This window comes from Chrysemys picta, chromosome 11, assembly GCF_011386835.1.
Source record: "Chrysemys picta bellii isolate R12L10 chromosome 11, ASM1138683v2, whole genome shotgun sequence".
NCBI lineage: Eukaryota > Metazoa > Chordata > Testudines > Emydidae > Chrysemys > Chrysemys picta.
Window position 1 is genome coordinate 22,829,264 of NC_088801.1, and position 27,573 is coordinate 22,856,836.

A 27,573-nucleotide genomic window follows, 5' to 3' on the forward strand; every position below is an offset into this window, starting at 1 on the left:
AAAGGAGGGCATAGAAATCCACTGGAAACCCCAATGACTGCGGGCTCGCTCTCTCTCCCTGAATCAATACACTGTACAAAAGTTATTACAGGTCTAGGCCTTTTTACTTCAAAGCTGCTTAGGCAGTATGTGGCATTAATTCCCTCCTGTACAAAAATGTAGTTGATAATCACCAGGCTGAGGAAAGGATTTAGGACTAGAACAGCAGATTTCCTCACAGATTACAGACTAAAACCTAGTTTCTTGGGATAAATCAGGATAATTAACTGTAGTGAAATATGTTACCCTTGTTGATTCATACCCTTCTGATACTTTTCTTAGGTGCAACTGCATAGAAACATTTATACCATTATGTGAGGGAAGATCTTATTTCCTCCTGGTGCCATAGCATGCTACATTTCACAAAACAGATTTCTTTATCTTGGTTGTCAAATGTGTGCCTTCAGTTTCACAGTAAATTACAGTATCGGGCAAGCATTCAGCAGGTATTGAAACCTTTAGTCTTGTGGCTGCAACTATAAAGGCATAAATGAAAATGGTATGTTAGCCACATAGAGACCACCCTTGCTACAAAAATGTATTTGACAGTCAATACTCTCCTAGAGTTGGCTGTGTTCACCTATAATTCCAGTGCTGTGTGGGCAACATTATTATCAGAAACCACATAAGCATTGTATTAAATTAATTCTTTAAAAAATCTTTTTTAGTTATGGATCCAGGACTCTTGTTTTTGCCAGTATGTTCCTGTCACTAAAATCTTGTTCTTATGTTACTTCATGTTGGGAATAAATGAGAATGCTGAATTTCTCTTCACATTCAATCCATAACCACCAAGCAGATTCCTGGAGTGAATGTGTGATCTTTCCTATTTTTTTTTTTTACATTAGTGACAGGACTGTGTTAGGACTCAGTTTAGAAAGAAGCCCCAGTTAATTGAAACTAGTTCTTTGAACAATCAGTTCAAAGATCTTTAAAGAATAGAATAAAGTATGGAATGATGTAGTGATCGAAGCACAGAACTGGGAGCCAGGATCTCCTCTTTCCTAATCTTGGCTCTGCCACTTACTCATTTGACCTGGGGCAAAAAATTTAGGACTGGACTGTGGCTGATCCCTGTATGGTCACACAAACATAAACACTCATCATAGAAGGACCAGTCAAAAATATAGTTCCTGTGCTCTTCTGAGTTCAAGGACTGTTCCTGAATAACTCCCTCAATAGGGACAAGGATAAGGTGGGGTCATTGTCTCATTTGACTCTTATCAGCCAGAAAAAACTGGCCAGCCACAGAAGGGACTGCATGTGTAACTCCCATAGGTGTTGTGCAGCAGCCATGCTTTCCCTGCAGTGCTGGAGTTCTTCTGGTGGTGCAGCTCCATACCTCCCATCATGCTAGGCTGTGGCTTAATGCCACAGTTTAGATCATAACGTACCAGCCTCAGTTTCCCCAACTGTGAAATGGTGTTAATAATACTTATCTACCTCCCATGGATGCTCTGAGGATTAGTTAGTATTTGTCTAGAGCCCTGAAGATGAAAAACATTTTATATCATTTTCAAAGGGAGAAGAGTTACAGCATATTGTGAAATTGTACGCGCAGTTGAAATGTGCTTTGGAAAGACAACTTTTCATTGTTGTTGTTCAAGAGGTTGCCTCCTGTTCTCCGAGAGATGGTGTAGATATTTATGAGGCTGCCATTTTGCTCTAATCCCAAAGTAAAGTTCACATACCAACACAGAAAATGTACTTGCCCGGAACTCCAGATGTCTTTGTGTCAACCAATCCTCTGTTCCCCACAGAGATAGCATTCTATTGATGCCCTTTTATTTGCAGTAGTAAGGAGGATTTATTTATTTATTTATTTTTGAACTATATTAATTTTAAAATAATGGAGCCATAATATGGGACCTTTTAGTTTTGCACTTATTTACTTCAAAACAAATGGAGAAAGCCAGTTTGTTTATTTCCAACAAACTGATATTTGATTATAAAATAATGTGGAATTTGAAGTTTACAATATGTTTTAACATGTATACTTCAAGAAGTGTTTTATGGCGTCAGGGTAGAGATGGGATAAGCAGTGACAATCTGGGTTCTGGAGTTGTGTTTAGTTCTGAATACTAATTTAGATTAGTACACAAATGTTATGCTTGGTGGTTTTACTTGTTCACATCTCAAAACCACAACATACTGCTCTTCAGCATCTGCTTGTACAAACCCAGGGACATGATATTAAGGTTGTTGGAGGTCATAGTTAAGGTTCCTTGACATCTGCCTTTGTTCTATTTGGTGTTAGCCATGCCTAACAGATGTCTGGGTCATAAGAACTAAAAAATTGTCAATCTTAGCATGTTTATCATAAAAAATAACAGAAAAGTCTGCAGTGAATCATAGGATAGAGGAGACTGATAGAGAATCCCTTTGATAGCTCCCTGATCTTTTTATCTGGTTATTTGTTTGTGTGTCATTGCTTTTGTGTGTGGTGGTGGGAGGGTTCCATAAACTTCTGTGCTGATCCTCTCCTAGCTGCATGTGTTTCCTGAAACCATTGTCATTTCCATGCCTATTGGGCTCCTTTACTCTGTTGATTGCCAATTCACAGCTATTATCAAATTGACTGATTACTGCTTGCACATTGATCTGCTTTCACTACATTGATTGTCATTTACGTGTTTGTTTGATCTGTTTTACCTTATTGAGTTACTATATTGAAAGAAATACTGTCTTCCATTATATTGGATATATTGTATATTGTATATTGATCTGCTGTTGCTGTATTGATTGACATTTTTCTATACATTGTTTTGCCATAACAGTTCCACCAAATTACTGATCTTATTACTATATTGAGTGCCATCTATTTGCTTATTGATTTATTTCTATCATATTCTTTTTTATTTATCGTCATAATTCTCCTACTGTTACTGTGTTGATTGCTACATTTCTATTTGCCTTAAGACTGACTCCAATTGCTTTGATTGTTTCATGTTTTCTGTCACCCATTTTAACTGCTGAATATTTATTCATCTCAGTTTTTCTCCTCTCCTCCCACCTGCCTCTTACTCATTTTTCCCCTCTCTTTGCTTGCACTTTTTGCGGCTGTTTTACCTCCCCCTTAGCATTTTAGGAAATACTCAGATACGTGGTGATGAGTGCATACTGCATAGAAAACTGGACAAATAGAAGTACCTTCCTTGCCTACATATATGTAGTGCTCACTTTCACTTCCTTCTCTTTCTCCCTATCCCTGCAGCTGGTGGCACCTTCCTAATCGAATCCCCCTCTTCACTACCACAATGTTCTTTATTCCTTTCCTTGTGCCAATCTAACATCTTTTTAAGCCCTCATTTTACTTGATCTATCTACTCCTTTAATGCCATTGATTATCCCCTCCACCCTTTCCCCACCTGAATTCCCATCATTGTGTACTCTACTGGTTCTAATGTTGTACAACTAACTATGTCTTCATTTTCTTTTCTATGGATTCCTCTTCCTCTACTTTGCCTCTTTGTTAGAATCCCTCTGGGCTTTATTCTGGTGTACCTTTCTATCCCCTCCCTAGTTATCTCATTTGTTAACATGGGTTGAGCAATCATTTCAATTTGGAAGTTTCCCAAATCTGTCTTTTCAGCCTCCCACCTTCATCCCTGTTGTTCTGATTTCCCTTCTTGGATGTCTCACTATCACTTCAAGCTGAAAATATCTAAAACTAGTCTTCCTGGTTTCCCCATAAACCTTCTCTATTACCTTCTTGTGTTATTGCTGTTGCCTACCCCAGTGGTGGCTCACATAGACTGCAAAAAACTGGGGTTGGAGGGGGCAACAGGTTGGGAAGAAACCATCAGAAGACACAATTATGCCAGTAGAAATTTGTCACTGCAGCTAGTCACTCCAACACTGGAGGTCGAGCAAGGCATGGTGCGGAGCAGCCCAGGCACTGCTGCACTTTCAGCAGATGGAAAAGGGAAGCAATGAGATGAACAGCTCAGGCAACTCTTGGGATGAGAAGTAGCAGGGACCAGAACACTTCGGACATTTTATTTTATGTTTTTTAGAATGGGAGGGAAGATGAAGCTGAGTGGTCGGAGCTGCTACACACATTACAGGACAGGTAGAGGGAGCTGGAAATAAGGTGCCTCCAAAGCTACATCTACACTGCAGCACTTACAGCAGTGCAGCTGCGCCTCTGTAGTGCTTGTGGTGGAGACACTCTAAGCCGACGGGGGTGAGCTCTCCTGTCGGTTTAATAACTCCTGCCTCCATGAGAGGCAGTAGCTACGTCTGCGGAAGAAGCTTTCTCACCAACATAGCACTATCTACACCTAGGTCGGTATAATTTATATCTGTCAGGTATGTGGATTATTTAAACCTGCTGCTCCTTTCATAGGAAGGACTGTGGTGTGAGGAACAGAGGCCCTAGAGAGGGACCGGGTTTAGTGATGAACAGTCATTTCATAAGAGATCTGCTTTAGTAAATGGCTTATTATACTGACATTTCTTTTTCATCTCTCTTTGTCTTTCCCGTTTTCACCTTTTGTGATTCTTAGGCCATATCAGCTGGGTGTATGCTTGTGTGAAGCTGAAGTGTAATCAGTATTAAAAGCTTGCATTTACTTGAAGTAAATTTCACACCCTTTTCTGAATAAAGACTACAGATCAGCTATATTCAGACATATTTGTGACTCAATCCCTAAGAATCTAGTAATGTAACCCTTGATGTGACTTCCTGGGATCCATTCCCTTGTACAGTAGAACCACACCAGTTCTACTACCTTGTGGATTTCCATGGTTGTGATGGTGAGAGCTTGATTTGCCACTTAGTGCACAAAGTAGATGACAGGGTCTTTGGCTGCTTGTGGTACAAAATACATTTTTATCACAATCATATTGTAATATTTGTGTTTCTACAAACCAAGTTTGAGGCACCACTGACTGCTATAAAACTCACTTTGTATTATAGTAGGTAGCTGACTGATACTGGGAATTTGGGATGTGCACAACCAATTCAGTTTATATTTCATGATATGGAAAGAAAATCTGGGTTGCTGAATTTTTCTGGTTCATAAAAATGCAAAATAGCAAAACTAATAAGTTGGGGTTTATGTGTAGTTTGGCCATGAAACAAACTTTTCTGAGATATTTAATGAAAAGTGACATCACTCTCATCACTATCCTGTTTTAAATTTAAACTGTTCTGCCTTGCATAATCAATTACTGACAGAAAATTGTAAAACCCTTAAAATTCTGAAATGGTTTCTGATGTTTAATTATATAAGATTTTTGACCTGGCTAGGCAGATAATGTTAACACAGCTTTAATACTAAACAAGACTGAACATGTGTGTGCTTGACTTTTATTAAACTCCTACTGAAGAAACAGATTAATTGGAGGCTGATTCACTGATGAACAGGCGTTAAAGACAGAAGGACCTTCTCACATTTTGTTCTGTTACCCAGGCTTATGCCATCTCAGGTTGGCAAGGAGATCCCAACTGTAGTGTTTTGAAATGTAACTGAAAGAAATTTTAGAATAACAGGTGCAAAAAAAAAAAAAAAAAAAAAGCAGCGAGCCATTTACAAAATGTTGATCTGATTCCTTTTTATTCTCTCTTGCCAATTGACCACCTGACACTTTATTGACACAGGTACTGCCCAGATAGGGTTTCACATAATAACGTTAAAGTGTAAATAGGATCATGGGAACCAGCATCTGTCATAATGACTTCTTACACGATTATTACTTCTGCCCCCCCATAACAATTTTTAAGAAGATGTGTACAAGCTGTGATTAAACCACTTCAGATTAAACTCAGAGTAAATTGGAAAAAGTCCTTCTTAAAGCTCTAATTTAACAGTGCTTTACATCCATCTGTAAAAGCAGAGCTTTGCTTCCAAACATTCTTTGAATAGCCCACTTCCCACAAGGTAACAGAGGTTAAAAATACAAATAAAATAGAGAGAAATCCAGGCCAAAGCATGTGTGAGATTAAAAGGGTGAAAGTACTGTAGTGGATAACTGTTTTCTTCTGTCTGAGCTTCTTATTCTGTTACACGGCACTGGAATAACTAAATCTAACATTGACACTTTTGTGCAAATCAGTATGTTATATATAACCATGTTCAAATCCTAATTTAGTTCTTTTTCCTTTCAATTATTTACTTCTATTCAGTTATTACTCTAGTTTCTTATCAGAATGGCCAGTGAAGCTATTGTTTGTAAATATATTTTGGCTTAACTAGAGTTGTGTGAAATGTTCACAAAAAACCCAAAATTATGTACAGTTTGCTTGCTTTTGAGCTGTATTTGTAGGAATTCAATGTTCAGATCAGGTCTACTGAAAGATTTAGCAGTGCTTACCAACCCATTTGAGCAAATGTTGGTCCAGTTTCAGGGGAGGATGGGTTGATGTATAGGTGTGTATTCAGACCATGAGAAATTCATAGTTTTGTCTGGTTCTTGTGTGAAACTAGGAGTAACCATTTTAACACTGCATTTTTTATTTCATTCAGACCTGAAAATCAAAGTCAAAATTGATATGTGTGGGTGTGGAAGTAGAGAATGGGGAATGAAATCATGCAGATGAAACACAAGGAAAATGTTTTCAAAAACAATGAAAACTGAAATCTCTGAGTTTCCTAATGCTCAACGTTTTAAATCATACAATCTTAGGTCTTCCTTTCATTGAATGTTAAAATTAGTGGGCCAAAGTTCATCCCTGCTGCAATATACATAGAGTTGCATACACCATACATGCCCATTTTGTGTTATGATTTGGCCCATTTTATTTTATGATTATTTAAAACCCCAAACATTAGAAATTAATATCATAATTGAAATCATGAGCTAATTACATTTTCTTTTAGATTTAATTATGATTTTCTGCTTATTACTGTTCAAAAATAGCAAATAATATTGGAATTATTGTTACAGTTGTGCCCAGGATTAAGGGTACAGTACCTGATTTTCACAAATCAGTTACTAGCTCTTTATTGTTGGCAAAAAAAAAAAAAAAACCACCAGCCCCTGAATTGTGCAGGAGAGCTTCTGACCTTCTGAAAAAGAAAAATTACAATCAAAGGAAATAATTTAAAATAAGAACCTTATCAAATTTTTATGTCCTGACATACTTTCTGTCTTGCTAAATTTAAATTATGAACTGACTGTCCAGCTGTGCACACTTCACCCCTAAACAAGATTACAAGAATTTAACATAAAATACAATATATGCACAGAGAGTTTTTAAAAAGTATTTCAATAGGTATATAATATAGTAAACTTTCTGCCTGTGTTTGCAGCAGCTGATTGCTGATTTACTAATGCAGAACGAAAGTACAGGAGCTGAAAGGTGAACTTTTTTATATTTCCACATTCCAAGCCTGGTAAAACTGTTCCGCTTGCTACATGATGTTATAAATATCAAGATTAGTTTCTTCTAAAATTACCAGTGCCAGCTGCATTCCTTTTCCCATGTAATATAGTATTCTGTTACCAATGTTCACAGTTTAACAAGAAGGGTTTTTTTCAATAAAATTGATAACAAAAATTAAATTTTAAAAATGTTTATATATATATAAATTGGGATTACTTGACTGAGTTAAGCAAATGGGTATATAATATAATAATAATAATAATAATTAATAATAAACCCATTTGCTTACTCAGTTGAGTAGTCCCATTATTATCACTGGACCTCATGGTGTAAGTAAGATGAGCAAAATTTAGCTCAAGGTGCTATCAGTAGTCACTTTAATTCCTTTTCTAGTCCTGATTGTTAGAGATGCTGAGCACCTACAATATTTCAGCAGCCTGTGAAATGCCTTTAAGCATTACCTGTGTGTGTGTGTGTGTGTGTGTGCGTGTGTCACACACCCACACAAGTGTACACACACACACTATGCACACAAATATATAGAATCTATTGTACTACATTTTAACTTCAGTGGTACTGCTCACATGTTTAAAGTTATGTGTGTGCTTAAGTACCTTGTTGAATCAGGGCCTTTATTAATACAGTACCAGAAAGCAGCAATTTCTACACCCATGAAGTCCTTGTAAAATCTTGTTTTGAACCCATGTATATAGGTTTTTCTACTAAAATCATTTCAGTTAGGGAATATGACATACGGCCACTAATCCAGGATTAATTGGAACTTATGTGCAGTACAAAACATTCTTTATATATTGACAAATATTTCTAAAAAATGGATTGGTATTTTTGTTGTTAATTGTTTCATTACTGACCTTTACCTCTGTAGACATATGCAGTTTTCATTTTTTTGGGTGAGACTTTCAAAATATTTTTTTTTAAAGTGTCCAATGCTCAATGTTAGCAGTGACATTTTTACAGTATGTTTAGAGGCTTATACTTCACTATTTTGTATTCCATTTCTTGCTATTTATTTAAACCAACTCAGCATTTAAAATTCTGCAGATTTAAATGACAGTGATGATGTACAATATGCATAACATGAGCTAGTCCCTACCCATGGTGTGTATTGCTAAAGACTCCATTGCAATATTTACAGTTAAACTAAACTTTTTTAGATGAAGCAAAATTGCATTTGTTTTGCAGATTTGCTCATCATTAAATGTGAAACATTTCACATTTGTCTTTTTGAGTAATTGGCTTTTTAAAATGATAAGGTGCTCTGAACACTTGTTATGTGGATAGGTCTGACGTTGTATCCCAGAAATCCATATGCCATACAGACAGAACAGAAGAAAGATATTCACAAGCATGTCACAGATTGGACTAAAGCAAGCCAAAAACCAAAGTGCCATGGCATTAACAATAGCACCAGATTTACTGTCACGATTGCAATCTGTGCTGTATCACAGACAGAAGGAGAACTTTTGATAGGTAACACCTCAGTGTTTTTTAAATCTTTTTGGCAAATTATCATTTTCATTATATTTTTGCCTGCCATATAATATTATTATAATGATATTAAAAAACCATATACACCACACAAAATAAGTTTCCTAAGGCCCCCAACAAAAGGGCTGGTTTGTGAGACATGCTAAGTAATCAACAATAAAAAATAAGATATTTTGTTGTTTCCATGGAGGTTAATATATATTTTAAGAAATCAGCTCTGAAAGTAACAATGGTTTGTAGCATTTATCAGGTTAATCAAATCATGTCTTAGTAATACATGTAAAGCGATAAAACAATGAGCACAATACAAGAGTTGAAAGCTCTGAAGTTTCCAAACTTCAGATCCCTTTATAGGCATGGTATTAAAGGGAGGTATTTTTGTCCTGGGTTCAATCATAACTGACTATATTTTCCAATTGAAATTATGTAGACATTTCTTTTTTGACCATAAAATTATACATTTTCTTTTAGTGTAAAAAAAGCTGCATAAAGCAGATTTGGCAATACCATAATTCATGTTGAGCTCTGATAAGTGCTGAAAAAGATTTACAAACTCACAGCTTGACACTGAGCCCACATGTTGGGCAGAATGAAGGAAAAGCTCTATCAATACTACATAGAGATTCCTGGCAGCAAATAGAGAAACATCAGTCAATTGTTTTTCTTAATTGAAGGCTACCTTGGGACCTTGATGAAAATAACATATCTGCCTATCTTTTTTGCTGTTTAAATTACCTGGCTACAGGAGTTGTCCGGGGGCCATCCTCAAATGGGCTTTTTTGTCAGAAGAAAAATACTGAAATTATCAGTTTTTCCTTATAGAAACTAAAGATGTAAAACCGTAGTATTACAGCTAAGAAATGAGAATGATGACAACAAAGAAAAACCTTACTAGGCAAGATCGTGGAATTCCTTAGCTTCATGACTGGAAAACATTTCCTCTATTTCTACGGAATACCAATTACACAAGTAATCCTTGATGTCCTGAAATTAATGGGACTTCTCAAATGGTAATGATTATTTGCATAAAAAAAATCTTTCTGCATCAGACTTAAAATTAAAATAGTACACAGTATTCTTCAGTAATGATTCAAACCACTACAGTTTTCAGTTATGTTGCTGGTGCGTTTTGTGGTCATTACCACAGTAGACTATATTGTGGTATTGTTGGAAATATTTAATTGAAATATCACCAAAAAGGCTTTTCTTATAGCAATCCACTCCCGTGAAAACCAGGAATTACTGGACATTTTTTTGCCCATGGCAAGCCAGACAATACCCCTGCCTTCCCTCCCACTTTAGGTGTGGTGCAGTCATTTGTAGAAGTCATTTGACTTTTTTTTTAAGTCAAGCAAAGACTCTAGTCCTTAGCAAGGTCTAGGTCTACACCAAGTTTCCTCTTCAAGCAACTGGTAATTTTTGTATGATACCTTTGTCTTATAAAATGTGGTTAGAAATTTTTAAAATAGGAAAAGTACATTTTCCCCATTCTTGGCAAATTCAAGTAGGCTGAAGGGATTTTCCTCATTTTTTTCTTTCAGAAACAAAACTAGAAATCATCTCCTTGCAGTGATCAAGCAATGAATGATTTCACCTCAGAAGTTGAAAGTTTCTAATATTTAGGAGCATGGGAAAGGGGTTTATGCTCAAAATTTTTTCAACCTTCACTATATGAGGTTCTATTACTATAAATGTGGAAACATAGAAATACATCTGGGTAAATAAAGCAATCCAATTGTGTACAGCAGTGTAAAGAAAATGTCATGCAAGAAGATTAAAACTTGTATCCATATATGTTCTATACTGTAGCTCAGAGTGTAAGTAGTAGTCTGCTTCATTGAGTAAGATATGCTGATTGCCATTTAACACTGCAGCTTTTCACAGTGGCTCAGCACAAAGTTATTTAGCACAGGTGTTTTTGTAATTCTGATACATTGGGAAAATTCTCAAGGTTGAATGGCTTCTTAACACACGTTGCCACCAGTGAACCTGGAATTGTGGTGTAATAATTTACTGTTCCTATACTGGTCTGTAATACAAAAGAAAACCTATAGGAAATTACATGGTCCCCAAATGAACTTACTTGTATTTAACTAATTAATTCATTAACTTATTTGTTTATTTTACAACTATTGTTAATTTATCTAGATTTATTTCTTTGTTTCTAAATTGTTATATAACACATTGTAATATGGAAAAAATCAGAATCACAGATGTGAATGACAGCATGATCAAATAGAAGCAATGTAAACTCTGGAATTTGCTGTCTTTTGGATGAGATGTAAAACTGGGTTCCTGTTCTCTTGTAATATTTAAAAGATCGCCTGGCATCTTGTCAGCCCTGGCACCTTGGCTAAATAGTGACTTTGGTAATTACTATTTGCATACCTTAATGTCTCCACAGTTTGAGTTAGATAAGGTATTTGTTATATATTTTGTTAATGTGGTTCAGCCCAGATGTAGCTGCATTTCAGTGGTAGCTGAAGTGATACATTTGTTAATTTCGAAATGGGCTCCAGTCAAACCTATGCGGAGACAGCAGCAAAGATTATATTTATTTTGACCCCCACAATATGTCACTCAATTATTTCATTTTTCTAGGGGCTGTCATACCATGTCCTCGAGATATTTTCACTGATCCACTTAACTAGTTTCCCCTCTTATAAGGCCAGGTGCAAAGGAAAGCAACCTCCTCTCCTCTCAGATATGAGCAAGTGTCTTGTAGAGCTACTCAGAATATTTTGTTAAACACAAAATTTCCTTGAAAACTATTTGCTATTTTCCCCTCCAGTTTTCTAAAGATCTAGTAGTTTGTGTTTCGACTCTGGCTCATCTTATCCAAAGCTAGAGGGAAACTACATTAATTTTCCATTTCAGTGGTCTGCAAGTGGACAGGTTGTTTGAGTTTTCTCACATAAGTGAAGTCACATGACAGCTTTTCTGTTTTTCGAGTGAGCTAACCTCACTCCATAGTCTCAGAAGGGTTATCAGAGACTGTTGTCACTTGCTTTCCTAGGGATGTACGGTAGAATAAAACTCAAACCCAAATCATCTTGCCTCATCCTGTCTCTCGTTTGTTGTATTTGGCTACTTCTTTACTCAAAATAATAATCTACGCAAGAATGGGTAAGAGTGACCTCAAATGCTTTCAGTTCTTATTTCTTTAGTTTTATATAGTGTATATAAAAAAAAGTGTATACGATCTGTCACTGAAACGTGCTTTATTCTCTAATATCTGTGGTACCCTTCTGTTTCAACAAGGTCAGCGTTGCTGCTAGTGCTGCTCCTGCCTCATAATACTAAATGTTTTATTTGCTAATCTTAAGTCTTGCCGCTGAAGACAATGGGACTGCTCATGCACTGAAAGTTATGAATGTGCTTAAGGGCCTTGCTGCATCAGGGCCTACACCAGGAAGATGAAAGAAGAACAAATAAGATGATGTATTGGCAGGGTCTACTTTGAAAGTTTTCCCTTTAATTCAAGGTTTCAGCTTATTAGCAATAGTGGGACATGATTTTGCAGAGCAAACAATTTTTAGCATTATTGTGAAGCTGATCAAAATGTTAATTTCATTGGTATTGTTTACAGTGCAAAATCGTTCACATATCTCCAGTCTTGAGCACATCTCCAATCATCCGCATGATTAAAGGGAGAGAATCAGCTTTTCCAGCTCTTGTCCTATAAGCCAGTATCCCACATCAACAGGAAGTAACTTCTCAATTTAACTTGTCTGTCTCAAGAATCCGTTAACATACCTAATTATTTTAGTGGCAAGGAAACAAAAATTCAGGATTTAGGGCATGGGTGGGATTGTAATGTGGTGTAACATAAAACCTTAGCAAGTAAGCTCAAAAATTCCAGTTTTCTTAAGAGTTTTTGTTTTGTTTGGCAGTTTTTAAGGTTTAAAATATATCTGTCTGACCTGATGTTGCTTTCTAGTTGTCAAGTGTCACTCACTACTTTATGATATCTGTAATAGTGTGATAGGAATGAGGGGATGTGAGAGTCAGGGGTCCATAAAATAGTGCTCTGGTAATGGACATTCTATCTTTGTAGTTTGTGTTGTGGGATAAGCCTGGGTCACCAGTCACCTAAATTGTACCTGAATAAATATGCATTGTGACATCATTGGAAGAAGAGCCCATAACAGTTTTCATATGCTTTATTTGTTCTCCCATTGTATGTACTGTATGTTTGCTAATGACAGGAAACGGAGTGACTGTCATGGAGCTATAAAATCCAACTAAAATCTCATAGCTAATGAACTAAAAAGCTAAATAGCTTGCCATTTCCAATTTTTTATTTTCAGATTCTCATGTTTTGTCTCTTAAGTGATTGCAGGAAATGCCACCCCAAAACCATGTAGAAACACTGCCTCATCCCAACTCTTCCTTTAGTAATGTACAAAGAATATTAAGCTTTAAGACACATCATATTTAGAAAAGAGGGAGAGCCTGCCAAATCCAAGGAACCACTTCCTAATTCTACTCATAAATAGCAGGAAATTACTTATCAGTCAGTAATTCAACCACAAAAATTATTGATTACCCAACCTCAGTCATCAGTGTTGATGGCCAAATATTTTGCAAGCGTTCTCTGTTTAAAACTAGGAGATGTGATTTCATTTCTGGGAACCAGAGTTTTTCAAATTTTTTGCATGCTATATCACACTGTGGCACATCCCTGCAGATTGTCCAGTTACTGTGAATTGTGTGAGAGTCTGAAACTTGACTGACAGTGTTTTGTAAGGAAACTATAGTATTTCAAAATTTCTGTAGGGTTGCCAATTCTGGTTGGACATATTCCTGGAGGTTTCATCACATGACATAATCTTTAATTAAAGGTTAATCTATATGTGTGAGTACTTGCTCACTAATCTGAGTAAGGGTTTTGTAATTTGGCCCATAAGTAGTAGTTTTTCACAGCCAAATCTCACTTTAGTTATGTTCCTGCATTCTAATTTTTAGCTCCATCTGAAACCAAAAATTATTATAATTTCTCACTTGTCCCAGACAACATGAGAATGAGTTGATAAATTTCAACCCACTGAAGTATCTTGGATATCATTTTGGTTGGAAACTGTGGGAAATTTTCCATTAATCTCCTTCCTATGATTGCACCTTATGCTAATCATAACCATATCATTGTTATTGTGTGCTCCCCTCATCTGTTTGTGGACCCACCAGTTATCTTTTCTCTTATATTCAAATAGCGAGCTCTTTGAGATCGGAGCCCTCTCTTCACTCTGTGTGTGTGTGTGTGTGTGCAGTGCCTAGCATAATGGGACCCCAGTGCTGAGTGAGCCTTCTAGGTGCTACCACAATACAAATGATGATAATTAATTTCTGAGTCCATTTTCATCACCTTGAGAGAAGTCACTAAAAGACAATCATCATGTCTTGTTTAATGGTGGTTTCCCATGTGTTCTTTCTTTAACTGGACTGGCTAGAGTTTAAGAGAATAGTCTGCCTGCTTCATTCAAATTCTCCATTTTCAGACTTTCAACTTTAATCAATGTTTCCACTTGTCCAACACAATATTCTGAATTTTTTCTTGTATGGGGGTGGTCAGGAAAATAGTTTGAGTTCTGGTTAGAACTTTCAGAGCCTGTATCATTCTTTTTCAATCATATTTTGTGTGACAGGTTGGTCTGTTCTACATCTCTATTGTACATAAAGCAAATAACATCATGACATGGTTTCAGAAAGTTTTGAAGGTGATTTCTCAATATGTCTCCTATCCAACCTGAGGTGAGGTTAACTCACTCAGTAAATCCTGGCTAACCGGGGAACTTGGTGGCCCCATGGATATGTCAGGAGTTTTAAAAGCTGCACTTTTAGGATGAAATTCACTGGAGGCATGGAGGCCTTGCACAAAACATCAAAGTAGTGCTGCACTGACAGATACAGCACCATGAAAGGGATCTCTACAGATGGCCTCTCCATTCTGGCTCTGAATAGGCTGAGGCATAGGGAGGGTATGTCAAGGTCTGGACCACTGAATCTACATGTATTCGCTCAGTAGCCCCAAACCCTGCTATAATTTGCAGGACAGTGGAAGATGTTGGGGTGGGGGGCCTGCAGTGCAGGTTTGTGGGTGGTTTATGGCTGGTAGGAGGTATTGAAATTAATTTCTCACAACTCCCATAAAGATTGCTGACGTTTTGTAAAGGGTGAATTTCAGCATTAGTGCATTTATAATGAGTTACATGTTGTTTTCTGCCTTTCCCTATAAGAGCTACCCTGAGACACCTATTTTCAAATGACAGAAATTTTGATTGTTTGATATTGTGAAATAATATTTTGGGCTATTAACTTATGGCATTGCTACACTACTACTTAGAATGCCATGTGTATGGATGGGCCAATGCTAGCCCACAGCTCTCAATGCAGTTCCAGAGTCAAGAAAAAGTAGAATCCTATGATCCTCTAATTGTTTCCAATCTTAAAATCTAGGGATTGCAACATCACCAGTCCTGGGATTTTGAGATGCAAAAGTCCATTCTGTGGATCCCTAGACTAGCAAATTTACATACCAAATGGCAGCTGGTGCTCTTTGAAAGAAACCCATGCTCCAGATTATTCAGTGATCCTGAATTTCTTATCAAGTAAAATTGATTCCAGATCCTCAGGATTGAATAATTATTCCAGGATCGTGTCCCCTCATTTAGTGTCTTTGGTTTTATGAAGTACAGCATGGATATCTGTGTCCTTGCATACCAACTAGATGCAGTATAAATATCATTACTTGTGTGAGTATTGTCTAGCAAAATAGTTAATCTTTAAACTACACAGCTCATTTAGATCCTAACAATATAATTGCATTTTTAGTAAATATCAACAACATTATTTTAAATTTAAAATGTTAAATAACTAAATACAAATATTTTGATGAATATATTTTGCAGTTAATGGAAAGAAAATACTACTTGACAGGAAATATTTTCCTAAATGAATGAATGAAGCAGCCTTATTTCACACAATCTATAGTCAGCTGTAACTTTTCTTAGTATTTATGTGCTGATGAGGATGGAAAGGCGAAGATGAAAGCACAGATTTTGTGTGTATGTTGCCCAGTTGCTCTGTGCAAGAAAAATAAAGATAACCATCATACATTCCTACCTGCTAAGCTTAAGAACTTGACACAGCTGGCGCAATACATGTTCCTATCATGGACCGGCTTTGATATTTCGTACCATTGTTAAGTAGAGTCCCAAAAGCCAGCTAGCCTGGTTCTGGAGTGGCACAATGTTACACTATCATTCAGCAGAACTGGTTTGAGGGAAGAGACCTTTTGCTTCCCTTGCCCTCTGCCAGATGAGAAAAGTTCCATAGCAGAGAATGGTGCTTGGGTCTCTAGCTTTAGAAGGATTCTTGAATTTTTCTATTGCATTGTCTAATGACAAATGAATAAAGTAGCATGAACAACTCTTTTGGAGGACTGACTACACATGCTCCATTTCCAGTATGTGGAAGGAGTCTCATTAGAGAAAAAGAAGAAAAACACTTCATGCAAAGGAGGCAGCAAAAATAAGAATGAGAAAAATATATATTCAGTACCAGTATTTCATCCTTATGAACTACCTCTCTCAGCAGTGGGTACTTCTCCCCACAAGTAAGAAATACACATCTGCTATCAGTACTTTTCAGGTACACCTTTGTTCACTGCTAACAGAATTAGCGTCACTATTATAATTCAGCAGATTTCTGTTTTTCACTCAAACCTGGATTAGCACTGACTTGGGCTGGAGGGCATTCAAGCTGCTGTTCCTCTTTTAGCTATATTTCTCTGTAAACATCTAATTGTTTCAAAAGCAATGTATAGTGTGCAAAAACCTGAATTCAATGCAAATAAGTCTGTGCAGCTCTAAAGTTAACAGGTGTTCTCATTAGTATAAGTAGACAAGGAACGATTCTTGAATGTTTTATAAACACTTATAATCATGGCCAAATATGTTACTATAAGTATAAAGATACTTATAGCAATGTCTCTTTTTCCTGTTGTGTAATCTCAGAACTTAATAGGAGATGTGTGTGAGTAAATGAAATACCCACAGCAGTACCTGCTTTTGCCTTCAAGCAGTGTAGTTGTAAAAATTCTCTGCTACTGTTGAATAAATCTACAGTGTCAACAAAACAAAATCTACATGCATGTAGTATTTAAAACAAACAAACAAACATATACATCCTTTAGACCGATTGTACTGAAAACATAGCACACATCATCCTTTTGATGTTGTTTGGTACAGTGACTTATCATGTTGAGTTTCATTCGCATATATCATAATGTGTGATAACGTGCATATAAAATTGGACAGCAGGACTATTAATCACGATGTCTTGTCCCGCTGGTAAAGCTAAGAAAGATGGGGTTTCTCAAAGAAACCACTGCCAATAAGTGTGGTGTATGTCTAATATATAGATACAGATTGTGAAGGCAATAGCAGGAAAATATTGCCCCAAGGGAAAAAGTATCTTGTAGAAGGTGGTGTTATATTACCCTCTGTCTTAAATCTTTGAACAATATGCACAATTTTCTTTGCCCTTGTTTCCCCATTTAGTCAAACAGTATTGTTAAATTGTGTCTTGATTGTTATCTCTCTTGCTTCTCCTTCTTGAATAATTGGTTGTGTGTGTCTCTGTCTTCCTTCCTACTTCCCCTTGCCTTTGTCTCCCTCTCCCCCTTCTTATCTTCCCAATGCTTTCTGCTTTGAAACCATTATGCCTTGATGGTTGCCATCCCCAGCTCCCTTGCCTGAATGACTGACAGAAGTCTAATGTGCCCCACTCCATTACATCATTTGTAGCTGGGAGAACCAGAAGTGTTTCATCAGTTCCACTGTCAGGGGAAAGCACCAGCAACCCAGCTCAATGGTTAGAACCAGGCTGAGGGGGGCAGGAAGTGTAACAGGGGGCCAAGAGGTGCTCAATCCTAACATGCACTAACTAGTTCTTTTTCGGAGTGCAACACTGGTGCTTGATGCTGGGCAGGGTTGGCTGCTGTTTGCAAGAGAGCACGTTCAATGTCATGACATCCAGCATGGTCTGTTTCTGTGTTCATTGTACATTTCCATCTTCCCTGAAGGAAGAGAAGAAGAAGAAGAAGAAGAGAGAGAGAGAGAGAGAGAGAGAGAGAGAGAGAGAGAGAACGAATTATACTTGTCAGTGGAAAAACACAATTTCAATGGCCAAGACATGATCATGTCATTAAAAATAGTTTGACAATACTGACATCCAAGCTGGCCAGTAGTGTTTTGTTGACAAAAAGACTGGCCAGACATTAACTGAACAGGATTTCTGGAGTTAATCATTTGTGCTCTATGGGAGTAAAATGTGGCATTGATTGGATAATAGTGCTCTCAGCTTGTAACTTTGGGCATTATTTATAATCCTCCATCAGTTACTTCTTCAACCAGAAGAGCAATAATATTTTTTAATTGAAGACTATCTTGGAAAACTGTTGCTTGTGAGCTGAAAAAAAAATGACTAGAAATAATTATAACTTAAATTATAATGGTGAAAATTCAACTTTATTCAATTTGATATGCAATGGGCGGATTGTCTATCTCAAATTACGGTCTGGATTTACTAACCTCTAACAGTCCTTTTATTTCAAACACAAATCCCATTCTCAGCTCCCAATCTGAGTAGCCAGGCTTGGCATTAAGGTGTTATGCACAATCTAAGGGGGAGGAGTCCTCTATACCTACAGTTCTCTGCATGTTAGCCTCTAAGACAGGCTATGAGAGCCTTCTCATCTCTGGCTCTTCTTGTGACTCACACAGGGGACAACAGTTGACTTATTCATGGAGCATAGGATCTACCAGCTCCAGCCCATTTCTTCCGTGCCTTTCTGCCTGTGCTCCTGCTGCTCAGGAGGTCTGTTTCCCCTTCAGGAGTTTCCCAAATACCATCCATCTGCCTTGGAATTGGAATCAGATCCAATCTACTGCCTCAGGGATCCTTCATAGACCAGGAAGAAGGGAAAGAATTTGTCCTGTAATGCAGACAGAGGACCTGATTCTCTCCTCAATAATGCTGGTGTTATTCAGGAGTAACTAGTGCAATTAACTGGTAAGGGGTAAGTGAAAGAGAAAAGAATTAGACCCAGAGACACATCTTCTCTTTTAAACAATCCAAATTTTGAGTATATATGATTTTATTATGCTGAACAAGTGTCTGTCCGAAGAACTCGCAGGGCAAAATTGTTTGGGGGTATCAAAGAGAATCTCAATTTCAATTAAAAAAGCACTCTTCCTTGTAAGTTTGACCTCAAACCAGTAGAATTTTGTATCCACTTGAAAACCACTCTTTTTTGTAGCCCAAACATTTGTTTTTCCCCCCATTAAATAACAAATTACTTACGTGAGCAGTTTGTTTTGATCTGATGACGCTACTGACATTTCCACCAAATGTACATGCAAATCAGGCATACCTAAACACGCTGAAAACATATCCCATAAACTTCTGGAATAAAACGGGCTCACAATTGTTAACACTGGGGAAGTTGTAAAAGTGCAGGAGTTATTTGTTACCTCTTTTATTTAGCAATGTTTGGATTTAGTAACAATTTTTTGAAGAGTCAAAAGAATCAGGGTAATTATAACATAAGGTTCAACATTGTTAGATATGTAAAACATTTGCTGTTGCTCAAAACAAATATTCCCAAAGAAAGTATAAAACATTTTTTTGACTTGCAAAGTTTTTGCAGTCTATCATTTAAATTACTTAAATAAAGGGAGCTTTACTACTCCCAAAAGCTGAGAATATAACACCCTCCATGCATATTAGCTTGATCTTTTTGACAGACCAGAAAAGAGTTTGTGTGTGCCAATTAAAACAAAAATGGATCCCCAGTGGCTTGTTCCTCACACAACTTCTAAAGACTGCCATCATTGTTTGCTGGGGTAACCTTGGATAAGGCGGCTATCCAAAGTAAACAAACTTTTTAAAACTTTCATGACAGATGGGGGTTACAAATGCATTTTAATAAGAGAGTTGCCAAAGCAACTTTTTTGCAATCAGTATATATTTACTTAACATCTAGCAACATTGGGAACACAAGACAAATACTTTCTCACAAAATGTTTTAACAAGAAACATTTTTTTGGAGTGCTGGTAGAAGACCTTTTTCTTCAAATTGATATTTCACCCTCATTTTTATATTAACTTTGCTTGACATGTCAGAAGGACTATTAGAGGTTAGTCAAGCCAGACTGTAATTTGAGATAGACAATCTGCCTGATAATGTAATTTCCGTGGTGGTCATAAACACCTTTGAGTCCACTAAGTAATTTAACTATTAGCATAACCATGACAATGTTAGCTTGATAGGCGATATCATAGCATGGGTCTGTGATGCAAGGTGAATGAAATGCAGTAGAATACTGATTGTTTGTTTGCTTTTGTTCATTGTTGCATACTTACCTCATTATAGTGGAGCACAAGTAAGTATTTTATATATTCTTCTTTTTACTGCTTACTTCAGCACAAACATAGCAAGAGACTGGATTATCAAAGAGAAAATAATTTAGATCAACTTCTAGCAATGAAATACACTTTTGACGTGTTTTAAAGAACTACAGATCTCTGTTTCTGTTTAATTTAATTCAAACACAATTCATACCAGATTAATTAAACCACTAAGAAGTGCCAAATGTCTCCAAACTTTCTTTTAATTAAATTCTACTTCTGCTTAGTTTGGGTGTGGATAAACCCATGAATATCTACAGCATTCTGTACCAAAGTTATGCTATACTCTAATGATAAATGTAAAGAAAAGGAGGGGGGAACCTAATTTTTTAAGCTTTTTTTTTCTGGGTGAAATTCAGGCATTTGCAGGCCCAGACATGTGTCAATGAGGCAGTGCATTGCTGTATAATTACATGAGGAGAAAATCATAACCCCCAGATCTGTGCGTGGAGGGAACCCTCTGCACAGGGATAGCGCTCTCCCACGTGAAAAGGTGGGAGGTCAGCCACCTCCAAGCACCATTTCTTTCCCAAGCATGGTGACTGGCTGGGCTGGAGATGGAGAATCTGGTGGCGCTATGTGGGGCAGAGGGACTCCATGCTTGGCCCTCCAAAATGTCTGAGGAAAATAAACAGCATGGGGCTTTGTTATCTTTTCGGTGCCCCCTCTCCATGATAGAAATCAGGATGGCTAGCAATGACTGCAGGGCAGCCTTGGAAACATGGTACAATAGACACACATTTCCAGAGATCAAGGGTTGGGGAGCATGTAAATTGGGTCAGAACTGTTTCAGAGACACAGGATCTCCCACCACCTATCTCACAGGGGAGTAAACCCTATGCCCTAGGGCAGTGTTTCCCAAACTTGGGGTGCCGCTTGTGTAGGGAAAGCCTCTGGCGGACCAGACTGGTTTGTTTACCTGCTGTGGTTCGCTGCTCCAGGCCAATGGGAGCTGCTGGAAGTGGCACGGGCCGAGGGATGTACTAGCCTCTGCTTCCAGCAGCTCCCATTGGACTGGAGCAGCAAACCGCGGCCAGTGGGAGCCGCCATCGGCCAGACCTGCAGATGTGGCAGGTACACAAACTGGCCCGGCCCGCCAGGGGCTTTCCCTACACAAGTGGCATCCCAAGTTTGGGAAACACTGACCTATGGCAATGATCTCATATCTTGTGCATATTGTGATTGGAAGGATGCTTTTGTGACTTAAGCACAGGCCTGGGTTCTGGACTTAGGTTTTATTCTTGGCTATGAATTTGGGGAAGTCACTTAATGTTCCGGTGCCTCAATTTCACAACCTGTACATTGGGGTTAATATTACCTGTCTCTCAGGATTGCTGTCAGGCTTAATTCATTCATGTTTGTAAAGTGCTTTGAGATCCTCAGAATTGAAAGTGCTATATAAGGGAGCTCCAGAGAAATGGTGATAGCTGCAGCAAGGATTCATTGGATGGCCACATTCCCCATGGGCCCTGGTCATATCACCAACTATCACATTGATTTCTGGGCTGCTCCTTCCAGCCTCTCCAGTTTCAGATGAGAGGTTGATCCATCTTTTGCTGCCACTTCTTCCCACCATTCACCCCCAGTGGACTTTTCACTTCACTGCTGGATGCCTTGTATCAAGGTTTGCCCTACACCGTCTGAAATTAGCCTATCACTAAAAACAGGCCTTAAATATGTAAGAGATGAACATGTGCACTTTGATATAAGTGCACTTATAAGTTTTTGTCTTTTTCTTCTCTCATATGAATTTCTCTCCTAACCTCCCTGGGGTTTCCAAGGCTCTTATATATATTGTATGTCAATAGCATCTTTAAAATTGCTTCTACCTTATTAAATGTGGCTAAAGCAAATGTAGGAGGTAAAGCAATCTGCGTATAGAAATGTGTATGCGTATAGAAATACAGATATTTCAAGCAATATCTTGGAGGTCATGTAAAAATGCCTTTCTGGCTGTCTTGAACTAGTACAATGGTTACCAAACTGAGGTCCAGGCCACCAATGGCCTGTGGAAAGCTGGTTAATAATATCATGCTGACTCCTCCCCTTTGATTCCACCTTCAAAATTGCACAAAAGGTAGTTAAGAATATTTTCCACGTAAGCAATTGATGCAGTTGCCACAAGAATGTTACTCAATGACCAATGGAAGTGAAGGTGGTCTATGGGATACTCTCTTCAGCTGTGATCCATGCTCTGAAAAGGTTTGGGAAGCCCTGAAGCGGTGCATTCGTACACACTGCATAACTTGTGCAAGTAATACAAGTCAGGTAAAATATTATTAGAAGGGGGTACTGCTGGAGTGTAGTGCATTCATTCTAGGGATCACCTATGCATTGGTATAATTGTAATGGTAATCATAATTAGCCTCCTCACATGGCTTTACAGGGCAGCACCTAATAGCAATCCCTAAGCAGCTCAGGACTAACATGTAGGAGTGTTCCATACCCTTGTTTTCCTACTGTGCTGGCATCATGAAGGGTATGTTAACTCTAGTCCTTATGTTGGGATGATCCTCACTTGGCTAGTTAAGCTGACTTTATAGCCAGACTATGCTGGTGTGAAATGCAAAACAGCCACACGACACAAGAGGATCTTGTACTTTAAGTGATTCTCCCACGGTGACATAGCAAGTCAATTACAGAGCCAGAAAGAGAACCCAGGAGTCCTGATTCCTAGTCATCTGTTCTAACCACTGGATGACACTCACTCCCCAAATAACAGAGCGCTATACAAGTTATTTATTCCTTTTAGGTTTCTAGTACGTATTGACAATATCAGCAATTTTTTAAAGGTACATCAACACGTAGTTGCCAGAATACATGCCTTGAAAACATGATATGCAGAGAGAAGGGATTTCAGGAGATATTTAAATTAGTGGAGTAATAGGCAAAATGGAGTCTAGCAGCTCTAGCTAGAGCTCTTCGTACTTTTGCAGAGTTGTTTCATTTTTGTCTAGTCCCTATGTTTATTTCAGCTATGCCCGATACAGAGATGGCGTGTTAGCACGCCTTAATATTGAACCATTTACACTTGTTAGTTATACAGCATTTAGGGCAGTGATCATAAATTGTTCAATCACAAGGTTTAGTCAAAGCTAGCATTCTTTACTGATGTCTTGTCCCTAGGGTGTTGGAAATTCGATTGTTCAAAGTGCAAGTATGGTTTAGCAATCCTTTCCAAGAACCATTTATCAGAAATCCTAAAGAGGTAATATATAAAAGTGGGATAGGAAACGTACACATTAAATGGGATTTACCAGCCAAAGCCTTTGGAACTGCTTTCCTGTGAATGACTGGAATGGAGCAGAACAAAGTCAATTACTGACTGTAATTAAGAAGTGGATGCATTTAAACTGTAGAGAGCAGTAGCAGTCTTCTTGAAATTGCCTAGTTACTCTGAAGATTAGTATGAAGAAAGAGAGAAACGGACTTGAACAATATCTTATAGAGAGTATATTTTGAATGAAATCTCTTCCTGCAATTCTGTGATCTATTTTACTGATTTATTCATAAATCACTGTTTATATATGATTATTACAATAACACATTCAGACACAGAAACTTTCAAACTGTATTTTGCTTTTGTCTTGTTAGCAATGAAGTATCTCTTTTGCATATCATACGGTACAATGTTTATGCAATGCAGAAATACTTGTATTTTAATAAAGCCTGAAGTTACTGAACGGAAGACTGAACTATGTTGTGTCCTTCTTAAGCCTTCAAAATACAGTAAATCTAATAATGTATGTTGCTCTTACTTTGAAAATGTTATTTCTTTTTATAATTTTAATAATGATTTGTTTATACGGAAAGAGTTGTATTAGATTGGATCGTCCTCTGTGTTTGGTCTAATTCATTTCTGCCTGTGTATGTTAATAAATTGTGATGTTATGTAATACATTTATAACCCAAAAGCTTTCAGTGTAAACCAGGGAAAGAATCAGAGATCTGGTTACCTTACGTTGGATTTTGAATTTGTACTGTTGCTAAAAAAAGAGAGGGTTTTTTTTTACCTTTTTAGTTCACAATCAGGATAACAACACTGGCTTTGGAAATCAAGTATTTGAGATCTACACAATAGTGATGATGCTAGGGGTTAATATAATCAGCTATGGTCTGATTGGCTCCTTTATGGAAGGGGCTCTGAATTTTCCCCATTCTGAAAGTCTGTCATCTTCTTCCTGCTCACAATGGAATGGGTGTCAGGTCCACTTCCAGTGCCCAGGAATCCCAGTGGATCTGCAGGAATCTGCAGGGGTACATCTGCACAGAAGCCCTGTGATTTGAAGCTAGGTCCTGGACCTTTTGTCCCACCTTCCCTAGCTCTCTGACATGATGACTACATGGAGCTATGCTGCCAGGAGTCTCCTTTAGCTGCTGCTAATTCTGGAACCATTTCTCAGAGGGGTTTCCTCAAATCAGAGACAGTCACAGAACAGTTAATAAAGCCTTAGGCCGCATTTCCTTTTGCCACCTTTTCTGGTGTCATGGCAGGGAAGAAGAGATGGGGAAATGATGTGTGCTGATATCAGTGGGACTTGTGGTCATAAGGGTCCGTGCTTGTGGATATCACTCCAGGATGAGGGTTTGACTAGCAATTAAGCACTCCAAGGTGTGGTTAAATTAATAGCATAGCAGCTTAGGTGGTAATGACACTTGGCCTTTGCACCTTGATGCCTTAAAATGAACTCCAGGTGTAGTGAGACTAGACAGTAACCCCACACCATATCATGTCTCTCTGCTTAAATAAGAAGTGAGGTTTTTACTCACGAAAGCTTATGCCCAAATAAATCTGTTAGTCTTTAAGGTGCCACCAGACTCCTTGTTGTTTTTGTAGATACAGACTAACACGGCTACCCCCTGATATTCTCTGCTTAAATGAACATCAAAGTCCAAATCTTGCCAACCTTACATTTGTCCTCATTACTTTCTTGGACAAAAATTTCAGTGAGATTCTTGCTTGCAAAAGACCTGAGTAAGAGCCTCTGAATCTCATCCCCAGTTATAAAGTTTGGAGCACGTCTGAATGAATGGCCAAATTTATAGACCACTTGTACATGCCCTATACTCTGAATCTTTCATGCACTGTCCCTCTATGTGAAGATATGGCCATTCTCTGTTTCTCTTTCTCCAAATATGAATAATTCCTATAACACTTCAGAAAAAAGTTCAGACAGAGAGAAAGAAAATGTGTGCATATTTACACCAAACATTGCCAGCTACATTAGACTGTGGAGCTGCATGTCAGGGGAATTAATATTCTTTTGGTAAATATTCCCAGTGCGGGGGTCAAAAATGTAAATTGACTTGTATTCAAATAAACTATTTTTCTAGGTAAATGGGCTCCTAATTACTTTGTTATAGATATATCTGTATTTAAAAAAAAATAACACTAATGTTAATTTGACTGAAGTGTTTAGAAAGAGGCATGCTGGGGTCTTAGATAAATATATTTATAACCTCCAATATAGAGAAATCAAATGTAAAAAAAAAATGCTAGCAGAGTTGAAACAGAAACCTAAAATGATAGGAAATTCACAATTAATTCTAACACACGCATGTGCATTTTTTTCCAGAGTGGCTTGACTTAGATTTGAACCGTCTGTCTTATCTCTGAATTCCCTGGCTTTTCTTAGCTTGTGTCACATTAACATAATTTTAGTATTCTTTGTATTTAATAGTTGTATTACTGAGACAATAAGTCATTTGTTGTGACATAGACTAACAGTTTTCAGAGAGAGGTTCAAAACTGCTTGGTAACTCCCAGTTCTCTAAGAGATAATTACTGGCACAAAAAGAAAGCATTTTAGTGTGTGAGAGAGTATATATTACTAAAATAAAATAAAATAAAATGATCTATCTTGTGTGGTTTGCTTACCTGTCATTTCTTTCCCCCTTCCCCCAACCAGATCACAACGATATCAGGAAATGAGTTCCTCCTTCAGTCAGATATTGACTTCATCATATTGGATTGGTTCCACGCTATCAAAAATGCAATTGACAGATTGGTATGTATTTGTTTTGGCTGTTACCTTTATTAATTAAGATGTAGTAATTTAAACTTCATTTGCTTAGGCATCTATAGAGGTTTTAGACAGGCAGAAAGCTAGCTAACTAGAGAGACTTTCCTTTATTTGAAGGATGTATAAATATGTATGTATGTATATCTTGTAAAAAAAAAAGTCAGATAAACAAGGTTGTTGAACTAAAAAGTCATTTGATTCCTGTCTTAAAACAGAATGCTGCATTTATTTCTCTGGAATAACAAGGGCATTGGTTTACTGTGGGTTGTAAAAGCACACAAGCGCTTAATAACTAATGAATTTTTACATTTTCTGTTTATGCAGCCTACAGTATATAATCTTCAATAGAACTATTAATACATTTGAGCCTTTTATGCATTTTCATATTACTTATTCACAAGAATAGCACTAGCAAATAATATTCCTTTGTAACTGATTGCTGTTATTCTCCCAGGAAGGCTGGGGTTTTTCTTCTAGAAATAAGCAGGGCTGTATTTTCTGAAAACCATTTTTAATTACCCAACCCAATTCAGCCATAGTCTTTTTTTCTTTTTGCTATACTCAGTATAAATCCCAAATCCCTTTTTTCTATCTATGCCTGATCCAAGAACAGATTTATTTTTATAGGACATTGACCCCTCTTGATTACTGCAAAATGTAGTAAGAAAAGTTATCTCTGCTGAATTTTCCAGGGGATTTTGCTGAAACTGAGTTGATAGCACCTGAAACTGGTATCTGTGAACGTGGTCTATGTGACATGTCCAAAAGTGTTAATTTGTATATGGCTACAGCTTCTTTAAAGAGCTATAAGCAATGCAATACTTGCAAGCTATAATCAGCCAAGGGAAGTTTGATCTGAGGAGATATGTCTTCATACATTGTATTTCATTGGTCAAATGTACTGTCACTTGATATCCTACTGGAGAGTTTTGGGTGGAGTTTCTGTGGAAGCGCTTTCTTGCTTATGTTGTTCAGTTAAGCTCCCATAAACTCAGTTGCTGTGTTTGTTTGTTTGTTTGTTTGTTTGTTTGTTTGTTTGTTTGTTTGTTTGTTTTTAACGTGCCTCTAAGGGTGAAATCCTGGCTTTAAGGGGCTGAACCTCTTTGGAGGAGAGTACAAAGAAACACATAAAGGTAGATGCTCAGCTGATGTAAATTATCATCATTAGTGGAGATATGATAGTTTATACCAGACGAGTGT

The 27,573-nt window shown here is 37.5% G+C and overlaps 1 protein-coding gene across 3 annotated transcripts in view; it reads left to right on the plus strand.

The window, feature by feature from the left end:
* ARHGAP15 (Rho GTPase activating protein 15) overlaps window positions 1-27,573 on the plus strand; it is a 456,603-nt gene that overhangs the window by 207,717 nt on the left and 221,313 nt on the right. For all 3 annotated transcript variants that reach the window (XM_065561627.1, XM_005305087.4, XM_065561626.1), the window contains exon 7: window positions 26,260-26,358. In XM_065561627.1, coding sequence (XP_065417699.1) covers window positions 26,260-26,358 — 99 coding nt within the window. The remainder of the gene's footprint in view (window positions 1-26,259; window positions 26,359-27,573) is intronic.